This window comes from Mobula birostris, chromosome 4, assembly GCF_030028105.1.
Source record: "Mobula birostris isolate sMobBir1 chromosome 4, sMobBir1.hap1, whole genome shotgun sequence".
NCBI classification, from domain to species: domain Eukaryota; kingdom Metazoa; phylum Chordata; class Chondrichthyes; order Myliobatiformes; family Myliobatidae; genus Mobula; species Mobula birostris.
This window is the reverse complement of record NC_092373.1, coordinates 24,019,042-24,037,883: the sequence shown is the minus strand read 5'-3', so window position 1 is coordinate 24,037,883 and position 18,842 is coordinate 24,019,042. Positions and strand designations below refer to the sequence as shown.

The window sequence follows — 18,842 nt, the reverse complement described above, 5'->3', positions numbered from 1 at the left end:
GGCACGAGAAGAGTTTACAAACTCCTAACAGGCAGTGGCAGGAATTGAACCCGTGTCTCTGCTCTGTAAGGCATTGTGCTAACCACTATGGTACCATGCTGCCCTATTTTTCTGCCCATATCTGTACTAATCAATATCCTATTATATTCTCTGCCAGTCTCCTACACGATCCACAACACCACAAATCTTTGTATTGTCTGCAAAGTTCCTAACCCACCCGTCTACATTTTCATCCAGGTCATTTATATACATCACAAGCAGCAGATTTCTCCGGATAGTTCCTGCAGAACCAACCACAGCCCTCCAGCTGAACCAAGTCCCTTAAACCACTACCCTCTGTCTTCTGTGGGCATCCAAACGACCAATTGACCATGAATCACATGCATCTTAATCTTCTGGATCAGCCTCCCATAAGGGTTCCCTGTCAAATGCCTTATTAATATCCATGTAGACAACATCCTCAGCTCTACCTTTATCACATCGTCGAAAAACTCAACCAGGTTATTAAGACATATCTTGCACAAAGCCATTCTGGCACTCTACATGAGAAAATCTGCAGATGCTGGAAATCTGAGCAATACACACAAAATGCTGGAGGAACTCAGCAGGCCAGGCAGCCCCATCTATGGAAAAGAATAAACAGTGCCATGTGCTCCTTATATACAAGCGCCCGGTATGGAAGGGGGCTGGTCGCGAGGAGGGTTTACTGGTGGGCCTGATCCTGGGCCTGGCCAAGATGGCCATTCATGGGTCAAGGCAGTGGGCATTTGAGGGCGCTGCTAGGGACGACTACCTGCCCCTCTTCCGAGGATACATTTGGATGAAGGTTCGGATAAAGTCTTGATGAAGCGTCTCGGATGTTTACTCTTTTCCGTCGATGCTGCCAGCATTTTGTGTCTGGCGCTCTGTAATTAGGCCATGGTCTTCCAAATGCTCATAACGCCCATCCCTAAGAATTCTCTCAAGTAATTTCCCTACCATTGACGTGAGATTCACTGGTCTATAGTTTCCAGGAGTACCACTAGTTCCATTCTTAAATAATGGAACAATATTAGTTACTCATAAGTTCTTTGGGACTTCACCTGTAGCTAGACAAGACACAAAGATATTGGCCAAGGGCTCAGCAACCTCTTGTTATGCTTCCCTCAATAACCTGGGATATATCCCATCAGCCCCTGAGGACTTCACCACTTAATACTCTTTAAGGAACCCAACACTACCTCCTTCTTTACCACAAAATGTCCAAGCATATCTAGACTCATCAGTAAATGCTGATATAGTGTACTCATTAAGGACCTCACCCCCATCTCCACATCCAAATAAATGTCCCCTCCCGCATCATTTTTGAGTGGTCCTACCCTCTCTCTATTTATCTGTTTGCTCTTGATGTATGTATAGAATACCTTGGAATTCTCTTTAATCCTTCTTGCCAAGTACTTTTCATGACACCTCGTGGCTTTCCCGATTCCTTTCTTGAGTTCTTCCCTGGCTTCTACATAATCCTCAAGGGCTCTGTTTGATTTAAGCTTTAAATACTTTTCCATTTTTTACTTAGTCACCTGGCTAAGCTCATTTCCCAACACAAGGTCCAGTACAGCCCCTCTCTTGTTGGAGTATCTACATATTGATTTAAGAAACCCTCCTGGATGCACCTAACAAATTCTGCCCCTTCTAAACCTCCTGCAATCAGAAGGGCCCATTTTATATTAGAGAGGTTGAAGTCCCCAATGACAACAACCCTATTGTTTCCACACCTTTCCTTAATCTGGACGCATATCCGTTCCTCGATGTCTGAGTGCCCATTGGGGGTCTGCAGTACAAACCCATCAGAGCGTTTCTATTTTTGAGTTCTACCCAAACAGACTCAGTGGACGAGCTCTTCATTATGACCCTCTGAGCACAGCTGTGATATTGTCCCTGATAAGTAGTACAACTTCCCCCTCTATCTTCTCTAAAATATTGAAACCCTGAAAAATTAAACACCCATTCCTCTCCCCTACTCAACCAAATCTCTGTAATGGCCACAAAATCATAGTTCCATATACTGATCAAAGCTCTATGTTCATCACCTTTACCCATAATACTTAGTATTAAAATACACAAACTTCAAATTTTCTATCCCATCGTACCTACTACTTTGCTCCTGCCTATATTTACTGGCCCTGACATCTACCTTCCTTCTCCATCCCTTCACTTTGTGACCAGGTACTGTGGTTCCCTGCCAAACTAGCTTAACTGTCCCGTGTAGTCAGTGAAGGTGAGTCTATAGGATTTGCTCAGTGATCAGTTCAGTGTCGAGGTGAGTGAAGTTGTCCATGCTCTGCCTCTGTCCTTGTCTCAGTCTCTGTATCTTTCTCACTGTATCTCTGTTTCACTCACTCACTTCTTTTGCTCAATAGAACACTTCATTTATTTAACTTTCAGCATACTCCAGACTGATTATGAATATCCACAAGCTCTGAGCACAGACTCGGTGAGTCAAGTGATGTCCTTCTGTCCAAAAACAATTGTATAATTCTGTGATTAATCATCCTAAGTAGAGAAGCAGCTATCAAGGACTATTGATTACTACGAAGGCTCCTCTATAAAGAGAACTTGTCATTCTAACAGAGAAGGGAAACAAAGCACAATCTGTGATCAGGCAGGATTAAAATTGGGGTGAATTTATAGTAAACCTTACACCATGTAGAACAGTCTATTGATTTGCCGAATTTTGTTTATTACAATTGACCAAGATCGGTTTCACTCCCTGCTTTCTCTCGATAACAACCTACCTTCCAGCAATTCCACCTGCTGATGAACTAGGAGCTGATCGATCTGTGACAGAAGCATAATGTTAATTATCCCTGTAAATCAAATGAATTACAAAAGAATTATACTGCAGAGAACAAATTTGTGACAAGGTATTCTCATCATTTTATTTTGACAGTACAAACTGAATTGATAAACTTAGGGAAACAAACCATAAGACAAAGGTGCAGATGTAAGCCTTTTCACCCATTGGGTCTTCTCCACTACATTATGGCTGATTTATTGTCCCTATTAACCCCGTTCTTCTACCTTCTCCCCACAGCCTTTGATGCCCTTACATATCAAGACGCTATCAACCCCTGTTTTAAATAAACACAATGACTTGGGATCCTGGGCTGGTTGTGGCAATTAATCCCACAGATTCACCATCCACTGGCTAATGAAAATTCTCCTCATCTCTGTTTTATTCTGAGGTTGTGCAATCTGATTCTAGCCTCCCCCACTGTAGGAAACATTCTCTCTAGTTCGCTCTATCAAGGCCTATCAATATTCGATAGGCTTCAATGAGATCCCCCACTATTCTTCTAAACCCCATTGAGTTCCAGACCCAGCACCACCAAACACTCTTAATATGTTAACCCTTTTATTCCCAGGATCATTCTTATGAAACTCCTCTGGACCCTCTCCAGTGCTAGCACATCCTTTCTTAGTAAAAGAGCCTAAATCTGCTCACAATATTCCAGGTGCCATCTGAGCAATTCTTTATAGGTATCAGAGGGGTTTCCCTGGCATCCACGGGGGGATATTTATCAGGAGCTCTGTGTACGCAGGACCCTTAGAATTAAGGATCCCACTACATCCATCCAGCATCCACTTTGACTTTCTACCATTAGGTAGGAGACTCCGATGCATAAAAACAAGAATGGTCAGGATGGGAAACAGTTTCTCCCCCCCTGGCCTTTAGGCTTCTGAACTCGCTGATGTATCGTATTCGAAGTGTCACTGGTTAGTCTGTTCCATCACTTATCCATGAAATTTTCTTATCTTTTGGGTATAAAACCAGCTGTTTTGTGCTAGGGGCCACATTTTCTTTTGTTTTTCTTCTAGTAGTAGACATTTGTCCCAGTTCGTTTCAACTTCCCTTGGTTCTATCAACAGCAGCCCAATCAGTGGCAGGATCAGGCCACAGTAACGAGGTTTCTCACAGATCGATGATGCTTGTTTAGGAGTACAGAAGGGACTAGAGGGCGGCCATTGTTGGGAGTAGGCCACTGGTGTGAGTAAGAGTGTTAGGCTCTGGCCCAAAGGAAGCTTCAGCTTGGAAAAGGCGTTGGCTCTGGGTAAGTTTCTGTTAAGGTTCCTTTTTCTCTCTTACTGTAACTAGTGTAGTAAATGGCCATTGTATGTTCTTCATTCCGGAGGTTGAAGTCCTGGGAGGCCCAGAGTCTCTCAGGGAACTACATCTGCATGAAGTGCATTCAGCTGCAGCTCCTTGAAGACCCTGTTAAGGATCTGGTGGAGCAGCAGCAGCAGCTGAATGACCTTTGGCTTGTACAGGAGAGTGAGGAGATAATCGATCAGAGTTACTGGGAAGTAGTCACCCCAAAGTTGCAGGAGGCGAGTAGCTGGGCGACTGTCAGGAGAAGTGGAAATGTCAATAGGCAGTTAGCACAGAGCACCCCTGTGGCCATTCCCCTCAATAATAAGTATACCATTTTGGATACTGTTGTGGGGGATGTCCTCCAAGGAAATGCCACGGAGACCAGATTACTGGCACTAAGCATGGGCCCTTGGTGCAGAAGGGAAAGAGGGAGAAGAGGGGAGTGATAGTGATAGGGGACCCAGTGGTCAGAGGAACAGACAGGAGCTTCTGTGGATGTGAACGGGACACCCGAATTGTATGGTGCCTCCCAGGTGCCAAGGTCAGGGGCGTCTCGGATCGTATTGCAGAATTTTGGAGGAGGAGGGAGAGCAGCCAGATGTCTTGGTACATATTGGTACCAATGACATAGGAAGGAAAAGCAAAGAGGTCCTGAAAAGAGAATTTAGAGAACTAGGTAGAAAGCTGAGAAGCAGGTCCTCTAGTGTAGTAATTTCTGGATTGTTGTCTGTGCCACACACCAGCGAGGGTAGAAACAGGATGACTTGGCAGGTTAATGCATGGTTGAGAAGCTGGTGCAGGGGGCAGGGTTTCAGGTTCCAGGTTCTTGGATCATTAGGATCTCTTCTGGGGGAGGTATGACCTGTACAAAAGTGATGGGTTGCATCTGAACCTTAGGGGAGCCAATATTCTTGCCGGCAGGTTTGTTAAGGCTGGGGATGGTTTAAAATGGTTTAAAGGGATGTGATGTTGAGGCTCTATAAGGCGCTGGTGAGACCTCACACAGTACTGTGGGCAGTTTTGGTCTCCTTATTTAAGAAAGGATGTGCTGACGTTGGAGAGGGTACAGAGAAGATTCACTAGAATGATTCCAGGAATGAGAGGGTTAACATATGAGGAACGTTTGTCCGCTCTTGGACTGTATTCCTTGGAGTTTAGAAGGATGAGGAGAGACCTCATAGAAACATTTCGAATGTTGAAAGGCATGGACAGAGTGGATGTGGCAAAGTTGTTTCCCATGATGGGGGAGTCTAGTACAAGAGGGCATGACTTAAGGATTGAAGGGCGCCCATTCAGAACAGAGATGCAAAGAAATTTTTTTTAGCCAGAGGGTGGTGAATCTATGGAATTTGTTACCACGGGCAGCAGTGGAGGCCAAGTCATTGGGTATATTTAAGGCAGAGATTGATAGGTATCTGAGTAGTCAGGGCATCAAAGGTCATGGTGAGAAGGCAGGGGAGTGGGACTAAATGGGAGAATGCATCAGCTCCCAATGATAAAATGGCAAAGCAGGCTCAATGGGCTGAATGGCAGACTTCTGCTCCTTTGTCTTATGGTCTTATGGTCTAAAATAATTTGGCAGGGGGTTTGGAACCGGAGTGAAGGGACTCAGGATAGGACAGATGGTAAAAAAGCAAAAGTATCATGCAGTCAGACTGTCAGGAAAGGCAGGCAGATGATACAGTGTGTATCAGTACATTGGTGATGCAGAATCAAAATGGACTGTAAATACAGTACTCAAAGTGTTATATCTCAATGCACGGAATATAAGAAATAAGATGAATAAATAATCTTGTTGCACTTTTACAGATTATCAGGTATGATGTTGTGGCCATTACTGAATCGCGGCTGGGTTAGAAGAACAGCTTGCGAATCAGATTTATGAGTTAATGGAACAAATAACTTAACTACTCAATTAGGGAAAGAAAGAGAAATGCACAATAAGCTACAAAAACAATGTGATGCGGACAGTGAAAAGTCTAAAGAGCAACTTTCTGTATTACCTGAATGGGTGAGAGAACAATGGAATAAATGCAATTGACTTGATGTGAAATGAGCAGGACTTCAACGCGAACTGAGCTGGTTTCAGATGACACAGCTGGGACGTCATGTGGGCAGTCATGCCCTCTCAAGCCAGCCCTTCCAGTGATGTTTCACATGTCGGAACACCACTTATGTTGATGTCCTGTGCCTTCAGGTCCCGCTTGTAGACATTCCCATAGGGCAGTTGTGGGTGGCCAGTGGCTTTCTCGCCTGAAGCCAGCTCATCATAGAAGATGCCTTCTGAGATGCGGCCATCCTGCATGCAGTACACATGGCCCAGCCAGCGCAGCCTACACTGTCTGAGTGCGGGGTACACACTAGGGAGGCCAGCACGAGAAAGACCTCAGCATTGGATACACTTTTTCCTCGACGCGACAAAGGCACCTTAAATGGCAGGTGTTGAGCCTTTGCTCCTGCTTAGCTTATGTGGTCCAGGTCTCCCTGCTGTACAGCAGTGTGCTGATGGCACAAGTGTTATATGCTGCGATCTTTGCCTTGACAGAGTTTGGAGTTCTCCCAAACTCCTGTGGTGAGGCAGACAAGGGTTACTGCAGCCTTCGCAATGTGCCTGTTGATTTCTGCTGCAGCCTTCACAATGTGCCTGCTGATTTCTGCATCCAAGGAGACGTTGTCACTGATGCAAACAACAGGAATTCTGCAGATGCTGGAAATTCAAGCAACACACATAAAAGTTGCTGGTGAACGCAGCAGGCCAGGCAGCATCTCTAGGAAGAGGTGCAGTCGACGTTTCAGGCCGAGACCCTTTGTCAGGACTAACTGAAGGAAGAGTGAGTAAGGGATTTGAAAGTTGGAGGAAATGCCTCACCTCCCCCTCGTACCCCATCTGTTACTTATTTGTATACACACATTCTTTCTCTCACTCTCCTTTTTCTCCCTCTGTCCCTCTGAATATACCCCTTGCCCATCCTCTAGGTTCCCCCCCACCTTGTCTTTCTTCCCAGACCTCCTGTCCCATGATCCTCTCTTATTCCTTTTGCCTATCACCTGTACAGCTCTTGGCTCCATCCCTCCCCCTCCTGTCTTCTCCTATCATTTTGGATCTCCCCCTCCAACTTTCAAATCCCTTACTCACTCTTCCTTCAGTTAGTCCTGACGAAGGGTCTCGGCCTGAAACGTCGACTGCACCTCTTCCTAGAGATGCTGCCTGGCCTGCTGCGTTCATCAGCAACTTTTATGTGTGTTGCTTGTCACTGATGCATACTGGATTGGAAATATATGTGAGGAATTCTAATTGGATACCAGGAGCAGATCTGACATCGGCAACAAAATCTATTGTCCAGAGGTGGAAAATGTCATTGACTGATATCCATAAATGTGCATAACAAAGAATTACTTTAATCAAAAGTGAGCCAGTCGAGGTGCAACTTGGTCCTCTCCTGCAAGAAAAGCAATTCTGGGTAGGAGTTGTATCACAGTCTCTTCTTGAAATGGATGTCTCGTTAAGCTTAGGCTCTATCCTTAAGTTCATAGAGGGTAAAGTTCTTTGGCATCTCATGTGATTGCCCAAATCTGAATTAAGCAGTCATTGCATATGGTCGGAAGATTAAAAACTAGGCACCACCTTTTCTTTAGTTTCCCCTTCTTCAAGTAGTAGACTTCTATACCTGTTTGTTTCAACTTCCTTTTGTTCTATCAACTCTTAATAAAAGGATTGTGAAACAAAAAGTTTTATGCCTTGCCTCTGACTTCTAAAAGAACCTTGGATTTAAACATTGAAATCCATCATATCCATTTGACGCCTCTGCTGTCACAACCACAGACTCCGCCGTAGGGTCTATGCACCTGCGGTGTGCGTGAATATGCATGTTCCAGTTGTTTCATTGTGGCAGTATTTAACTCCCTTCTTTTTGTAGTAGTCTTGTCGAAACTTGAGCAAAGCACAGCAATGTTACACTTCCTGACTACCATTATCCTTGTCTGAAAAAGAGGACGATTGTTTCAACTGACGCTGGAAATTCATTTACTATTAGATATTGCTTTCAGCTGCAGCGTTGGTACTTAACTTCAGTTTGATAGTTTTAGTTAATAGCCCTGTTGGCCAAGTGCTTATTGTTTTCCTTTCCCTTAAAATCCTCCAAAGTTCACACTAAAGTCCGTGTCTCCCTCTCCACACTTGGGCCATATCTGAAAGTTCTGACACTCGGCTACAAATGTACGTGTTAAAAAGACTGAGATTATCGCTGAGATTAACAGATGGTTCTCAGCAAAGGTACAGTGATTCATAATGTTGTACAGATCTAAATACACCCTTTGGTAAAACATGCAAAATGCTGGAGGAACTCAGCAGGTCAGGCAGCATCTATTGGAAAGGACTAAACAGTTGATGTTTTGCAGCAAGAATCAGACCTAATGAGATTAAGTTCCTCAAGCATTTTGTCTGCGTTACGTCAGACACTTTGGTCCACCTCATTGATGCTGAACAAAATACTTACCTGCACTATCCCAGTTTGCCTTCATTCTGTTTGGACCAGTTTTGCTGGGTTTCTATAACTACTTTGTCACATGGAATAACATGAGCGCTCTATGGTTTTCCTATCAATAAAACAAAATCACTGCTTGTGGTGCCATTCATGTGTGAAAATTAGTTGCTGCCATCACTTTTGGCATATGTTTGCTGCCAGTATAATCAACATGAATAGTTGCAATATCTGGTTAATCAACTACAGCAGAGCTACCACTGCCACTGTTACTGTCAGTGGATGTTTACTGCCCAAATTATCTGTTATGAGTCACTGTTTTTCTTTATTCCCAAAAGGACTGAGGATGATACCCATCAGCTATGATGTTTTGTGTAGCCAGGTATCTGATATGTGAAGAAATCCAACATGATGTGAAAACAGATTCAAACCAGAAATAATTTAAATAGATTCTAATTTGCACTGAGTTCATACTATAAGTGTCACATTACAGTGGCCATGTAGTGAAATTGCTCAGAAATGTAAATGCAGGAGCTTGTTTACATATAACAGTGTGACAGAGTACAATAGAATGCATGGTGTGGGAAATTTAAAACCTTTTATCTCCTCCTCTGTAATACACCCCAGTGTAACTATTAAAATATCAATGATACAGATATAAGGTAGGACAGGAGGAATACCACGGGAGACACGGGAGCAGATATAATTAGGCCATTAATCCCATTGAGTTTTCACTGTCTTCCATCATGGCTGTTTTATTATCTTTCTCAACCCCACTCTCCTGCCTTATCCCTGTAACCATTGACATCTTTACAAATCAAGAACCTTTCAACCTCTGCTTTAAATATACCCAATGACTTGGCCTCCAAAGACATCTAAGGGAAAGAATTACACAGGTTCACCAACCTCTGGCTAAAGAAATTTCTCCTCATCTCTGTTCTAAAGGGATATCCTTCTATTCTGAGGCTGTGCCCTCTGATCCTAGATTCCCCCACTGTAGGAAACATTCTCTCCACATCCACTCTTCCTAAGCCTTTCAAGGAGATCCTCTCTCATTCTTCTAAACTACAGTACAGGCTCAGAGCCATCAAACACGCCTCAAATGTTAACCCTTTCATTCCTAGGATCATCCCTATGGCCATCTTCTGAACACTTTCCAAATGCCAACAAATCCTTTCTTAGATAAGGGGGCCAAAACTGCTCACGATTCTCCAAGTGGAATATGACCAATGCCTCGGTGTTACATCCTTGCTCAAGGTAGTAGCTTGCTCAAGCCATTAGAGATGAAAGTAAATTCTGCAGCTTCTATTAATTGTGCTAGTGGGACTATACCTTTAAAATGGCATCTCTCAGCCACAGCATCTCAGCAGCCAGGACAGAAGCTTAATAAGCATTTTTTTAGTCAATGGCAAATAAACTTTTAATGTCAAGGTTACTTTTCTGTCCCCTGAGCATACACAAAGGTTAATCTAAGCAAAATAATTGTTTAGCCATATGTTTAACACAACAGTCTTAAAAGAACAAAACAGAACACCACAGAGTTATAGAGTAAAACAATATGGAAACAGGTCCTTCATATGAACTCATCCCTGCAGACCAAGAAGCCCACATAAACTGATGTCATTTGCCTGCCGTGGGTTTTTTTTTCAATAAATAAAGCAGACTTACCTGCATTGGAGACTGTAATCTTCCATACTTTCCCGGGTTAAGGTACCCAAAGGTGCATCGATATGCCTCAACATTCAACGTTCTGGACCAGACCTCTTTGAAGGACCCTGTCAAAAGCCTTGCTAAGATCCATTCAAGCAACATCTACCGCCCTACAGGAAGGTCTAGTGCACGGTACAGAAAGAAGCTGCAGGGGGTTCTGGAATCAGCCAGCTCCATCATGGCACAAGCCTCCCTACCATCTGCTCAAAAATCTAAGTCAGATATGTGAGACATGATCTCCCCTGCACAATGCTGAACTGACTCCTAATCAGCTTCTGCCATTCCAAGGAAACAGAAAGCCTGGTCCTCAGAATCTCCTCCAACATTCTTCCAACCACTAATTGAAATCTCACCAGCCTGTAACTTTTCCCTCACTTTCTGAGAAAAGGGACACTTTATCTATCTTCTATTTCTCTGGTATCTTACACGTGCCTAATGAATATGCAAAAATCTCTATTAATTTCCCTTGCTCTACTTAACATCCGGGGATAAATCCTGTTTGGGGAGTTAACCAACCTAATCTGTTCCAGCACTTCTTGCATTTTTTGCCTCCTAATAAGAATGTACTCCAGAATATCAGCCTTAACTCTCCAGCTTCGAGTACTTACCTGATGATTACTAATGACAAGTATCAATTTAGGATCAGATTAAATACCCTATACCCTAGCTCATGCATAGTTTAACCTCTCTGGAGTAAATTTAATTCCTCTGCTATTCCTTTATTCCTTATTATAATTTCTTCTTGCCTTCTCTTCAAAGGCCTGACATTTTCCCTTATTTGTCTTATCCTGTCCATGTATGTTACAAGAGCTCTTACAGTCTGTTTTCATTAATTTACCTGTGTGAGATACTCCAGGCCTGGTGGGCAATTTGGGATGCCGACTGGCATTGGCATCACATGAACATTATTTTCTGCTTTGCCTTCATGAGGAAACTGAGGGCCATAATAGATTCCAGGTGGACAGACTCCAGGGACGTAATTCCCAGGGGGACAAGCTCCTGAAGGACCTGCCTCAGGTGGTAAGGCTCCAGGCTGATAGGTCCCAGATGGATTTGTTTGCCAAGAATCATTTCCTAAGAGCATGATATTCAAAAACAAAGCAAACAACACCTTTACAAATCAATTCATATCACACGTAATAAATTATACACTGGATTCAAAAACAGCTGAAAAATCCACCAGCTATTTTGTCTAAAGTGAATACTAAACAATTCGAATCTTAGAAATTCTCCAACGAGATGACAATTAAAAATGGAATTTCTAATATGATTTTGAGCATTAACATTGAATCCTTTAGTGATCTGACTCTAAGCTGACCAACTTATGAAACTGGCACAGATTCAGGTCCATTTGTGATTTTGCATTACTGTGAACATTTGGTTAAAATTAACACTATTTTGTTGCCTAGATTGGAGAGCATGCCTTATGAGAATAGGTTGAATGAATTTGGCCTTTTCTCCTTGGAGCAACGGAGGATGACAGGTGACCTGATAGAGGTGTATAAGATGATAAGAGGCACTGATCATGTGGATAGCCAGAGCCTTTTATCCCCAGGACTAAAATGGCTAATGCAAGGAGGCATAATTTTAAGGTGGTTGGAGGTAGGTACAGAGGGGATGTCAGAGGTAAGCTTTTCACACAGAGAATGGAGGGTATGTGGAAGGCACTGCCAGCGATGGTGGTAGAGGCAGCTAGAATAGGGTCTTTTAAGAGACTCTTAGATAGGTACATGGAACTTAAAAAAATAGAGGGCTATGTGGTAGGGAAATTCTAGGCAGCTTTTGGAATACGTTAAATGGTCAGCACAACATTGTGGGCCGAAGGGCCTGTAATGTGCTGTAGATTTCTATGTTTCTATTTAACACTGATATTTCCTAATAATTATCCAAAAATCCACATACTTTTTATTTCTCTTTAGCTGCCTTCCAGTTACTATATGTTGTTAAGTCTGTGAGAACTAAGCTAGTACAAGGGGACATGGCTTTAAGGTAAGGAGTGGGAAGTTGAAGGGGGATATTAGAGGAAGGTTTTTTACTCAGAGGGTGGTTGGTGCGTGGAATATCTTGCCTGAGTCAGTGGTGGAGGCAGATACACTAGTGAAATTTAAGGGACTACTAGACAGGTATATGGAGGAATTTAAGGTGGGGGGTTATATGGGAGGCAGGGTTTGAGGGTCGGCACAACAATGTGGGCCGAAGGGCCTATACTGTGCTGTACTATTCTATGTTCTATGTTCTAACGCAATGAAAGCTCTATAATCAAGGCTTGAAATACTAGCTCATTTCTCTTCCTTCTTCTGTGAGCAAAACTTTTGCCTTTCTTGAATAAAGAATGATCTTCTTCTGCCACATCTGCATTTAAGTCAAATTAGATACACAATATATAAGGAAAGAATAACATTCATATTTATTGTGTAGACGTGGATCTTGCTGACAAAGGCTGTTGTTCTTGAATACTCTAATTACCTCTGAACTAAAGAGGCCACTAAAAGTAGAATGCACTGGGGACAAATTACCCTCCTAAATGATGCCCATGATTCATAATGAATTTTGCAACAATCATGGCCACCAGTACCAATGTAAGTTTTGTCTTCCAGATTTATTAATTTACTACATTTACTAACTAGTTAAGTTTCCAATTGCTTTGCTAGCATTTGATCTGATGAAGCTAATTAATCACGTATGGTCATTGATGGTAATCCTGTACTGTATTCATGTTGGAAGAAAGTTTCTGAATATTTGAATATAACATCCATGGGAAGTTACATGTATTTAGATAGCTATTACAATGCAATTCAATCTTGTATTTTTTGTCCCCGTAAGTCAATTAATTTTTAGTTCAGGACTTTATCATTGATGCAATATTAATGTTTATTTATCAGTTTTTTTCCCATTATATGGCTAGGGTGTATTTTATAGAGGGCGATAAAGATTGACCAACTGAATTATAGAGGCAGAATCAGTGGGCATGAGTTAGAACCTATAAGTGGCAATTTTAGATCAATAACAAGACATTTTTTTTTTAGCCAAAGTGTTATTTAAATGTATAATAAAGTAATTAAGGAAGTTCATTCAAGGACTGGTATAAGAACCATATTTTCTGTAGAGTTTGGTATCATTGGTCATCTGTGGAAAATGTTTGAAATTTCTGGTTTAAGATGGCACCACTGAAGGTGGGTGACAGCTCACTGGTGGTTTTCAAGGCAAGAAATATGTCTATATTAATAACACTTTTTATTTGGGAAATTATGGTAAATGATCACCAAAAACAGTGAAGAAGTGAGCATAGGCGAAGCTAACCTGAGGGTGCGGGTGTGAGATGGAGTCGGAGCGAGGTTGAGGCATGTTCAAGGTGGAGTCTAAGTTGGAGAGAGCGGAGCAGAGAAAATTTGCAATGGGATTGTTTTGGAGTTTTTCCACCTATATCGGGAGCTAGGTTGAATCCATCTTCACGACGGACCGATTTGGAAGGGTCAAGTAAGGGTTGGAACACGGGGCCTTTTAACTTTGAATGGAGATTGTAACAAAAATGGCGGTTTCTTGTCCTACTATAAATGCAGGTACAAATTTTGCTTAACTGGCATACTAATTAGTTATTGAAGGAATATGTCAAATTTTTGGATATTAGATACAATTTCATCTGAGCATGAAGTTTTCCATTTGGGACTAGGTAACCTCAGATAAGTCTAACATAGACCAAGCTAAGTGATGTAATTGTTATGTGAATTACAGAATAATTTGTTCCTTTGATTTCAACTGAAATGAAAAGTGTATATCAGGATGGCCCAAGATGAAGTTATATTCCATTGACTTTACCATGTATCACTCAGTGCCAGAGTATGAAGTCATCTTTTAAGAAGCACCAGTATGAAACATTAGCCAGGATGTTCTACGGAGGGCATTCTGACTAGTTGCATCACAGCCTGGCATGGTGGCTCCAATACACAGGATTGGAAGGTTATAGACTCAACCAGCTCTATCATGAGCACAACCCTCCCCATCACTAAGGACATCTTCAAGAATCAGGTTTGTTATCACCGGCATGTATTGTAAAATTTGTTAACTTAACGGTAGCAGTAAAATGAAATACATGATAATACAGAAAAAAAGTAAAGCAAATTCAATAAGTATATATATATAGAATTGATTAAAAATAGTGCAAAAACAGAAATAATAAAGTTTGAAAAGTGAGGTAGTGTTCATGGGTTCAATGCCCTTTTAGGAATCGAATAGCAGAGGGGAAGAAGCTGTTTCTGAATCGCTAAGCGTGTGCCTTCAGGCTTCTGTACCTCCTACCTGATGGGTAACAATGAGAAGAGGGCATGTCCTGGGTGATGGGGGTCCTGAATAATGGACATCGCCTTTCTGAGACTCTGCTCCTTGAAGATATCTTGAATACTATGGAGGATAGTACCCAAGATGGAGCTGACTAATTTTACAACTTCCTGTAGCTTCTTTCAGTCCTGTGCAGTAGCCCACCTCCCCCCCCCCTCCACCCCTATACCAGGCAGTGAAGCAGCCTGTCAGAATGTTCTCCATGGTTCATCTATATAAGTTTTTGAGTGTTTTAGTTGACAAACCAAATCCCTTCAAACTTCTAATGAAATATGCTGTTGTCTTGCCTTCTTTATAGCTGCATTGATATGTTGGGTCTGGTTCAGATGCTCAGAGATCTTGACACCTAGGAACTTGAAACTGATCTCTCTCTATTTCTGATCCCTCTATGAGGATTAGTTCATGTTCTCTCGTCTAACCCTTCCTGAAGTCCACAATCAGCTCTTTCAACTTACTGACACTGAATGCCAGGTTGTTGCTGTGACACCACTCAACTAGCTAATTTATCTTACTCCTGTATGCCCTTTCACCTCCAACTGAAATTTTACCAACAATGTTTGTATCATCAGCTAATTTATAGAAGGTATTTGAGCTATACCGAGCCACACACTCGTGGGTATAGAGAGAGTAGAGTAAGATATTCCTTAAGAAGACAGCATCCACCACGAAGGACTCTCACCATTTAGGATATGTCTTCTTCTCGTTACTACCATCCACAGTGGATACAAAAGCCTGAATATTTATTATCAATGATTCAGTAAAAGCTTCTTTTCTTCCACCAGCTGAAAGGTCCATGAATTCATGAACACTGACTCGTTATTCCTTTTTTTTTGCACTACAGTGGATTTCACTTAATTGGGACACATTGAAATCCATGCATTTTGGCCCAATTATGCAGCTGTCCCAATTAGCTGAAGTTTCATGAAAATAGTTTTAGAAAAGACATTCTGCCATTTCACTGAGTAACAAATTATGTGTTTAAATGAAATACAGAACAAATTATAACACCATCAACTTTACTACAGTACTACAGTATGAAACTATATTCGATCATAATAGTTATTGATCGAGGAATCGATCCAGTATATGTTGCCATGTTCTTTTGATTGACCATAAATGAACAAAATCAGCACATACACCTTGTGCAGATAATAGGCTGCCTTCATTGCCTTCTTGCATGAAGTAGTCTCAAATATTGCCACTTTTTAATTTGCCATCTGTCAGCCCAAATAAGTAACATAACACAAGCATATGTAACTGCTACTACAAAATGTTTGCTCTAAACACAGTATAGTGTGTTATGGCCACACAAGTGTACGTGACTGATGCTATTTAGAAACTTTTGCATCCTCCAAATCTTCATTTTCATTGTAACATTCAAGATGATTGTTAATACCTTCAAATTGTCACAGTTCCTAACTTGCTGAAGTAGTGAAATAGTTTAATTTTTACTCCCAGCCATCTCTTGCATCTCCAAACCTGAATACTTGAAACTGCAGTGAGCAAAACAGTTCCAAATTGTCTTAATGCTTATTTCTCACCAACTATCAGTACAAAAATCAGTGTATTTTAAACAGAAACACACGTGACTGATGCTATTTAAAAACTGTTCACTCTAAGCATGGTGTAGTGCCTAACGGCCACAGAAGTGCACACTACTGACACTAGTCTAAAAACTATTTGGCAACAGTTTCCTGTCCTAATTAATTCGGCATAGTATCCTAAATAGACAAAGGATCCTGGTTATTTTTTTGATTAGTTTTGTTTTTTAAGAATTATCCCAAACAAGTGGCTTCCCGATTAACCAATGGCCCAATTAACTGTATTTTTTTAATTTTGTAATTTTGCCTTTGTAATATATTAATGTTCCAAAATAACAAACTTCAAGTCATATAAGATATTGATAATAAAACTAATTCTGATTCAACCTGCCTTCTCATTCTCCAGATGACATTATGTACTTATAATATTTTCTGGATTCATTACTAAATATTTCTGTTTTTTTAACATATTGGATTTTCAGTCAAGGTCACAATGTAAAATATTTCCTACCGGTTGTGGCCATCACTGTACGATCCTTTAAATCTGATTACCTAAAGAAAGGAAACAAAATGGGATTGCTATTAGTTCTTCCTTCTTAGACTTTTTTTTGAATGGGAATTAGCCGTCGGGCAAACGCATTGTATAATTTCCCAAGCATCTCTGTAAGGTCTTTGGATAATAATTTTCCAAAGTGCCTCCAGAAATCAGCCCCCAGCATGTACACCTTTCGCCTGTATTTTCTCCTGTGACTGTACTAAATGCCAAGGCTAACCTGATTATTAGTCTTTATCTGTCAGATCTTATGTCTTTACCACAGTGCAAATACTCTTAAATATCCTTTCAATATGAATAGAAATATTCCAGATTTCCTAATCTTCACTCACAAGCACCCGAGAAGGTTTGTGACAACAAGTTCTTGTGTATTGCGCCACACACAAAGCAGCTGCCAAAGCATAACCTTTGGTGCAATTAAACACTTATGTTTGGATTAAACAGGTGTTTTCCTGAAGCCACAGCATGGTTTGAGTATGAGCCCAAGGACACTGAAGGAAGTGTGGGAAAGTGTAATGTAACCGGACACCACACCACTGAGAGGAAACTAATGTTTCCTCACACTTTGTGAGACACACTCAGAAGGCTGATTCTGGTCAGGCATTTCCAAAGACACCAGAAACTAACTTATACAAGTTCCTGAACTCTTTCATACCAGTAGGCTGGATCTGGACTTATTTCCTGGCATAATTTACATATTACTATTTAACTATTTATGGTTTTATTACTATTTATTATTTATGGTGCAACTGTAACAAAGACCAATTTCCCCCAGGATCAATAAAGTATGACTACGACTATGACTATGAAAACAAGGGGGCTCTGAGGGTAGAAAGGGGCAGGTAACTACCGACATTGCATCAATATACAGGGAATTTGACCAGCATCAAATTCCCTGTATGCATCCACATACTTGGCGATAATAAAGGATTCTGATTCTGATTCAATACATGCAGGCTGTTGCCTAGGATCCTTTGCCTAGTACTCTTTACAATGTTTGCTGACAACACAAACAGTAATAAAAATTCAAAGGTCCAAATGTTCACTTATTATCAAAGCTTGTATCCAAACACAACTCTGAAATTTGTCTTCTCCAGAAACAAAGAGCATGAAAGTTGTTCAGAGAGGAACGTCAAACTCACCCCATCCCCCCCACACCAAAAAGAATGGCATCCTGATCATCAATCCACAAAAACCCCCTTCCCCACACAAAACGGAACACGCATAAATCCTTCTCCGGTGACTTGTTAGCCTTACACATAAAGGAGGTGAAAGAAGTAACCTTGGTTCCCAAAGAGAAATTTTCATCCCATATTCAACGTAGGGAATATCTGACACTCGGAAGGATATCAAAGTTTTAGTGAAGGATGAAGGGAAGATTTATGAGAATTATTCCAGGCTACTTCTCATATTTATTTGTTACTGCGATGTAAAAGGAAATCATTTGCCCCAGCAAAATCTATGCTGGCTGTCAGAATAATACATGATCTCACTACTTTCCTTCTAAGCTAACTTTTGTAACCCCTCAGCCCTAATACTTAATGACAGAGAGCGCAATATACAATGGCCAATTAGTCTACCAGCCAATACATTTTTGGGATGTCGATTAGGTTTTACAAACTTGAACAGTTTTCTCCGGAGCGTCTAAATCTGAGGGACGCACCTGACAGGAATATTTAAAATTATAAGAGTCACAGATAGGGTAGATAATCAGAGTCTTACCCCCAGGATAGAAATGTGGAAAATTAGAGGGTATAGCCTTAAGGAGATAGGGGCAAACATTTAAAGAGGATATGCAGGTCATGGTTATTTACTGTGCTGTGTTCCAAACTAGAACACCCACAGGAATCCTATGCCATCAGGGGCAAAATTTGCAAGTTCTACATGGATGGATGGTCAATCGGGGTCAGTGAAGCTAGGAGCAGCATCACCATTACCGTGCTACTCTCTGCTCCCCACCAACATGGAATGCGAGAACTCATTTTGGTGAAGAGAGTGGAAGGGTAGTAAGAACACCCAAGTTAGTGGGAAAATATAAGTAGTTTAAAACCACACAACCAACAGGAATTCTGCAGATGCTGGAAATTCAA

At 41.4% G+C, this 18,842-nt stretch overlaps 1 protein-coding gene across 4 annotated transcripts in view; it reads right to left on the bottom strand.

The window, feature by feature from the left end:
- Positions 1-18,842, bottom strand: part of LOC140196209 (phospholipid scramblase 1) — a 75,974-nt gene that overhangs the window by 30,394 nt on the left and 26,738 nt on the right. For all 4 annotated transcript variants that reach the window (XM_072255008.1, XM_072255010.1, XM_072255012.1 and 1 more), the window contains exons 2-4: positions 16,711-16,751; positions 11,162-11,397; positions 2,775-2,817 (exon numbers count right to left, since the gene is read on the bottom strand). In XM_072255008.1, coding sequence (XP_072111109.1) covers positions 2,775-2,817; positions 11,162-11,397; positions 16,711-16,723 — 292 coding nt within the window. In that variant the 5' untranslated portion in view covers positions 16,724-16,751. The remainder of the gene's footprint in view (positions 1-2,774; positions 2,818-11,161; positions 11,398-16,710; positions 16,752-18,842) is intronic.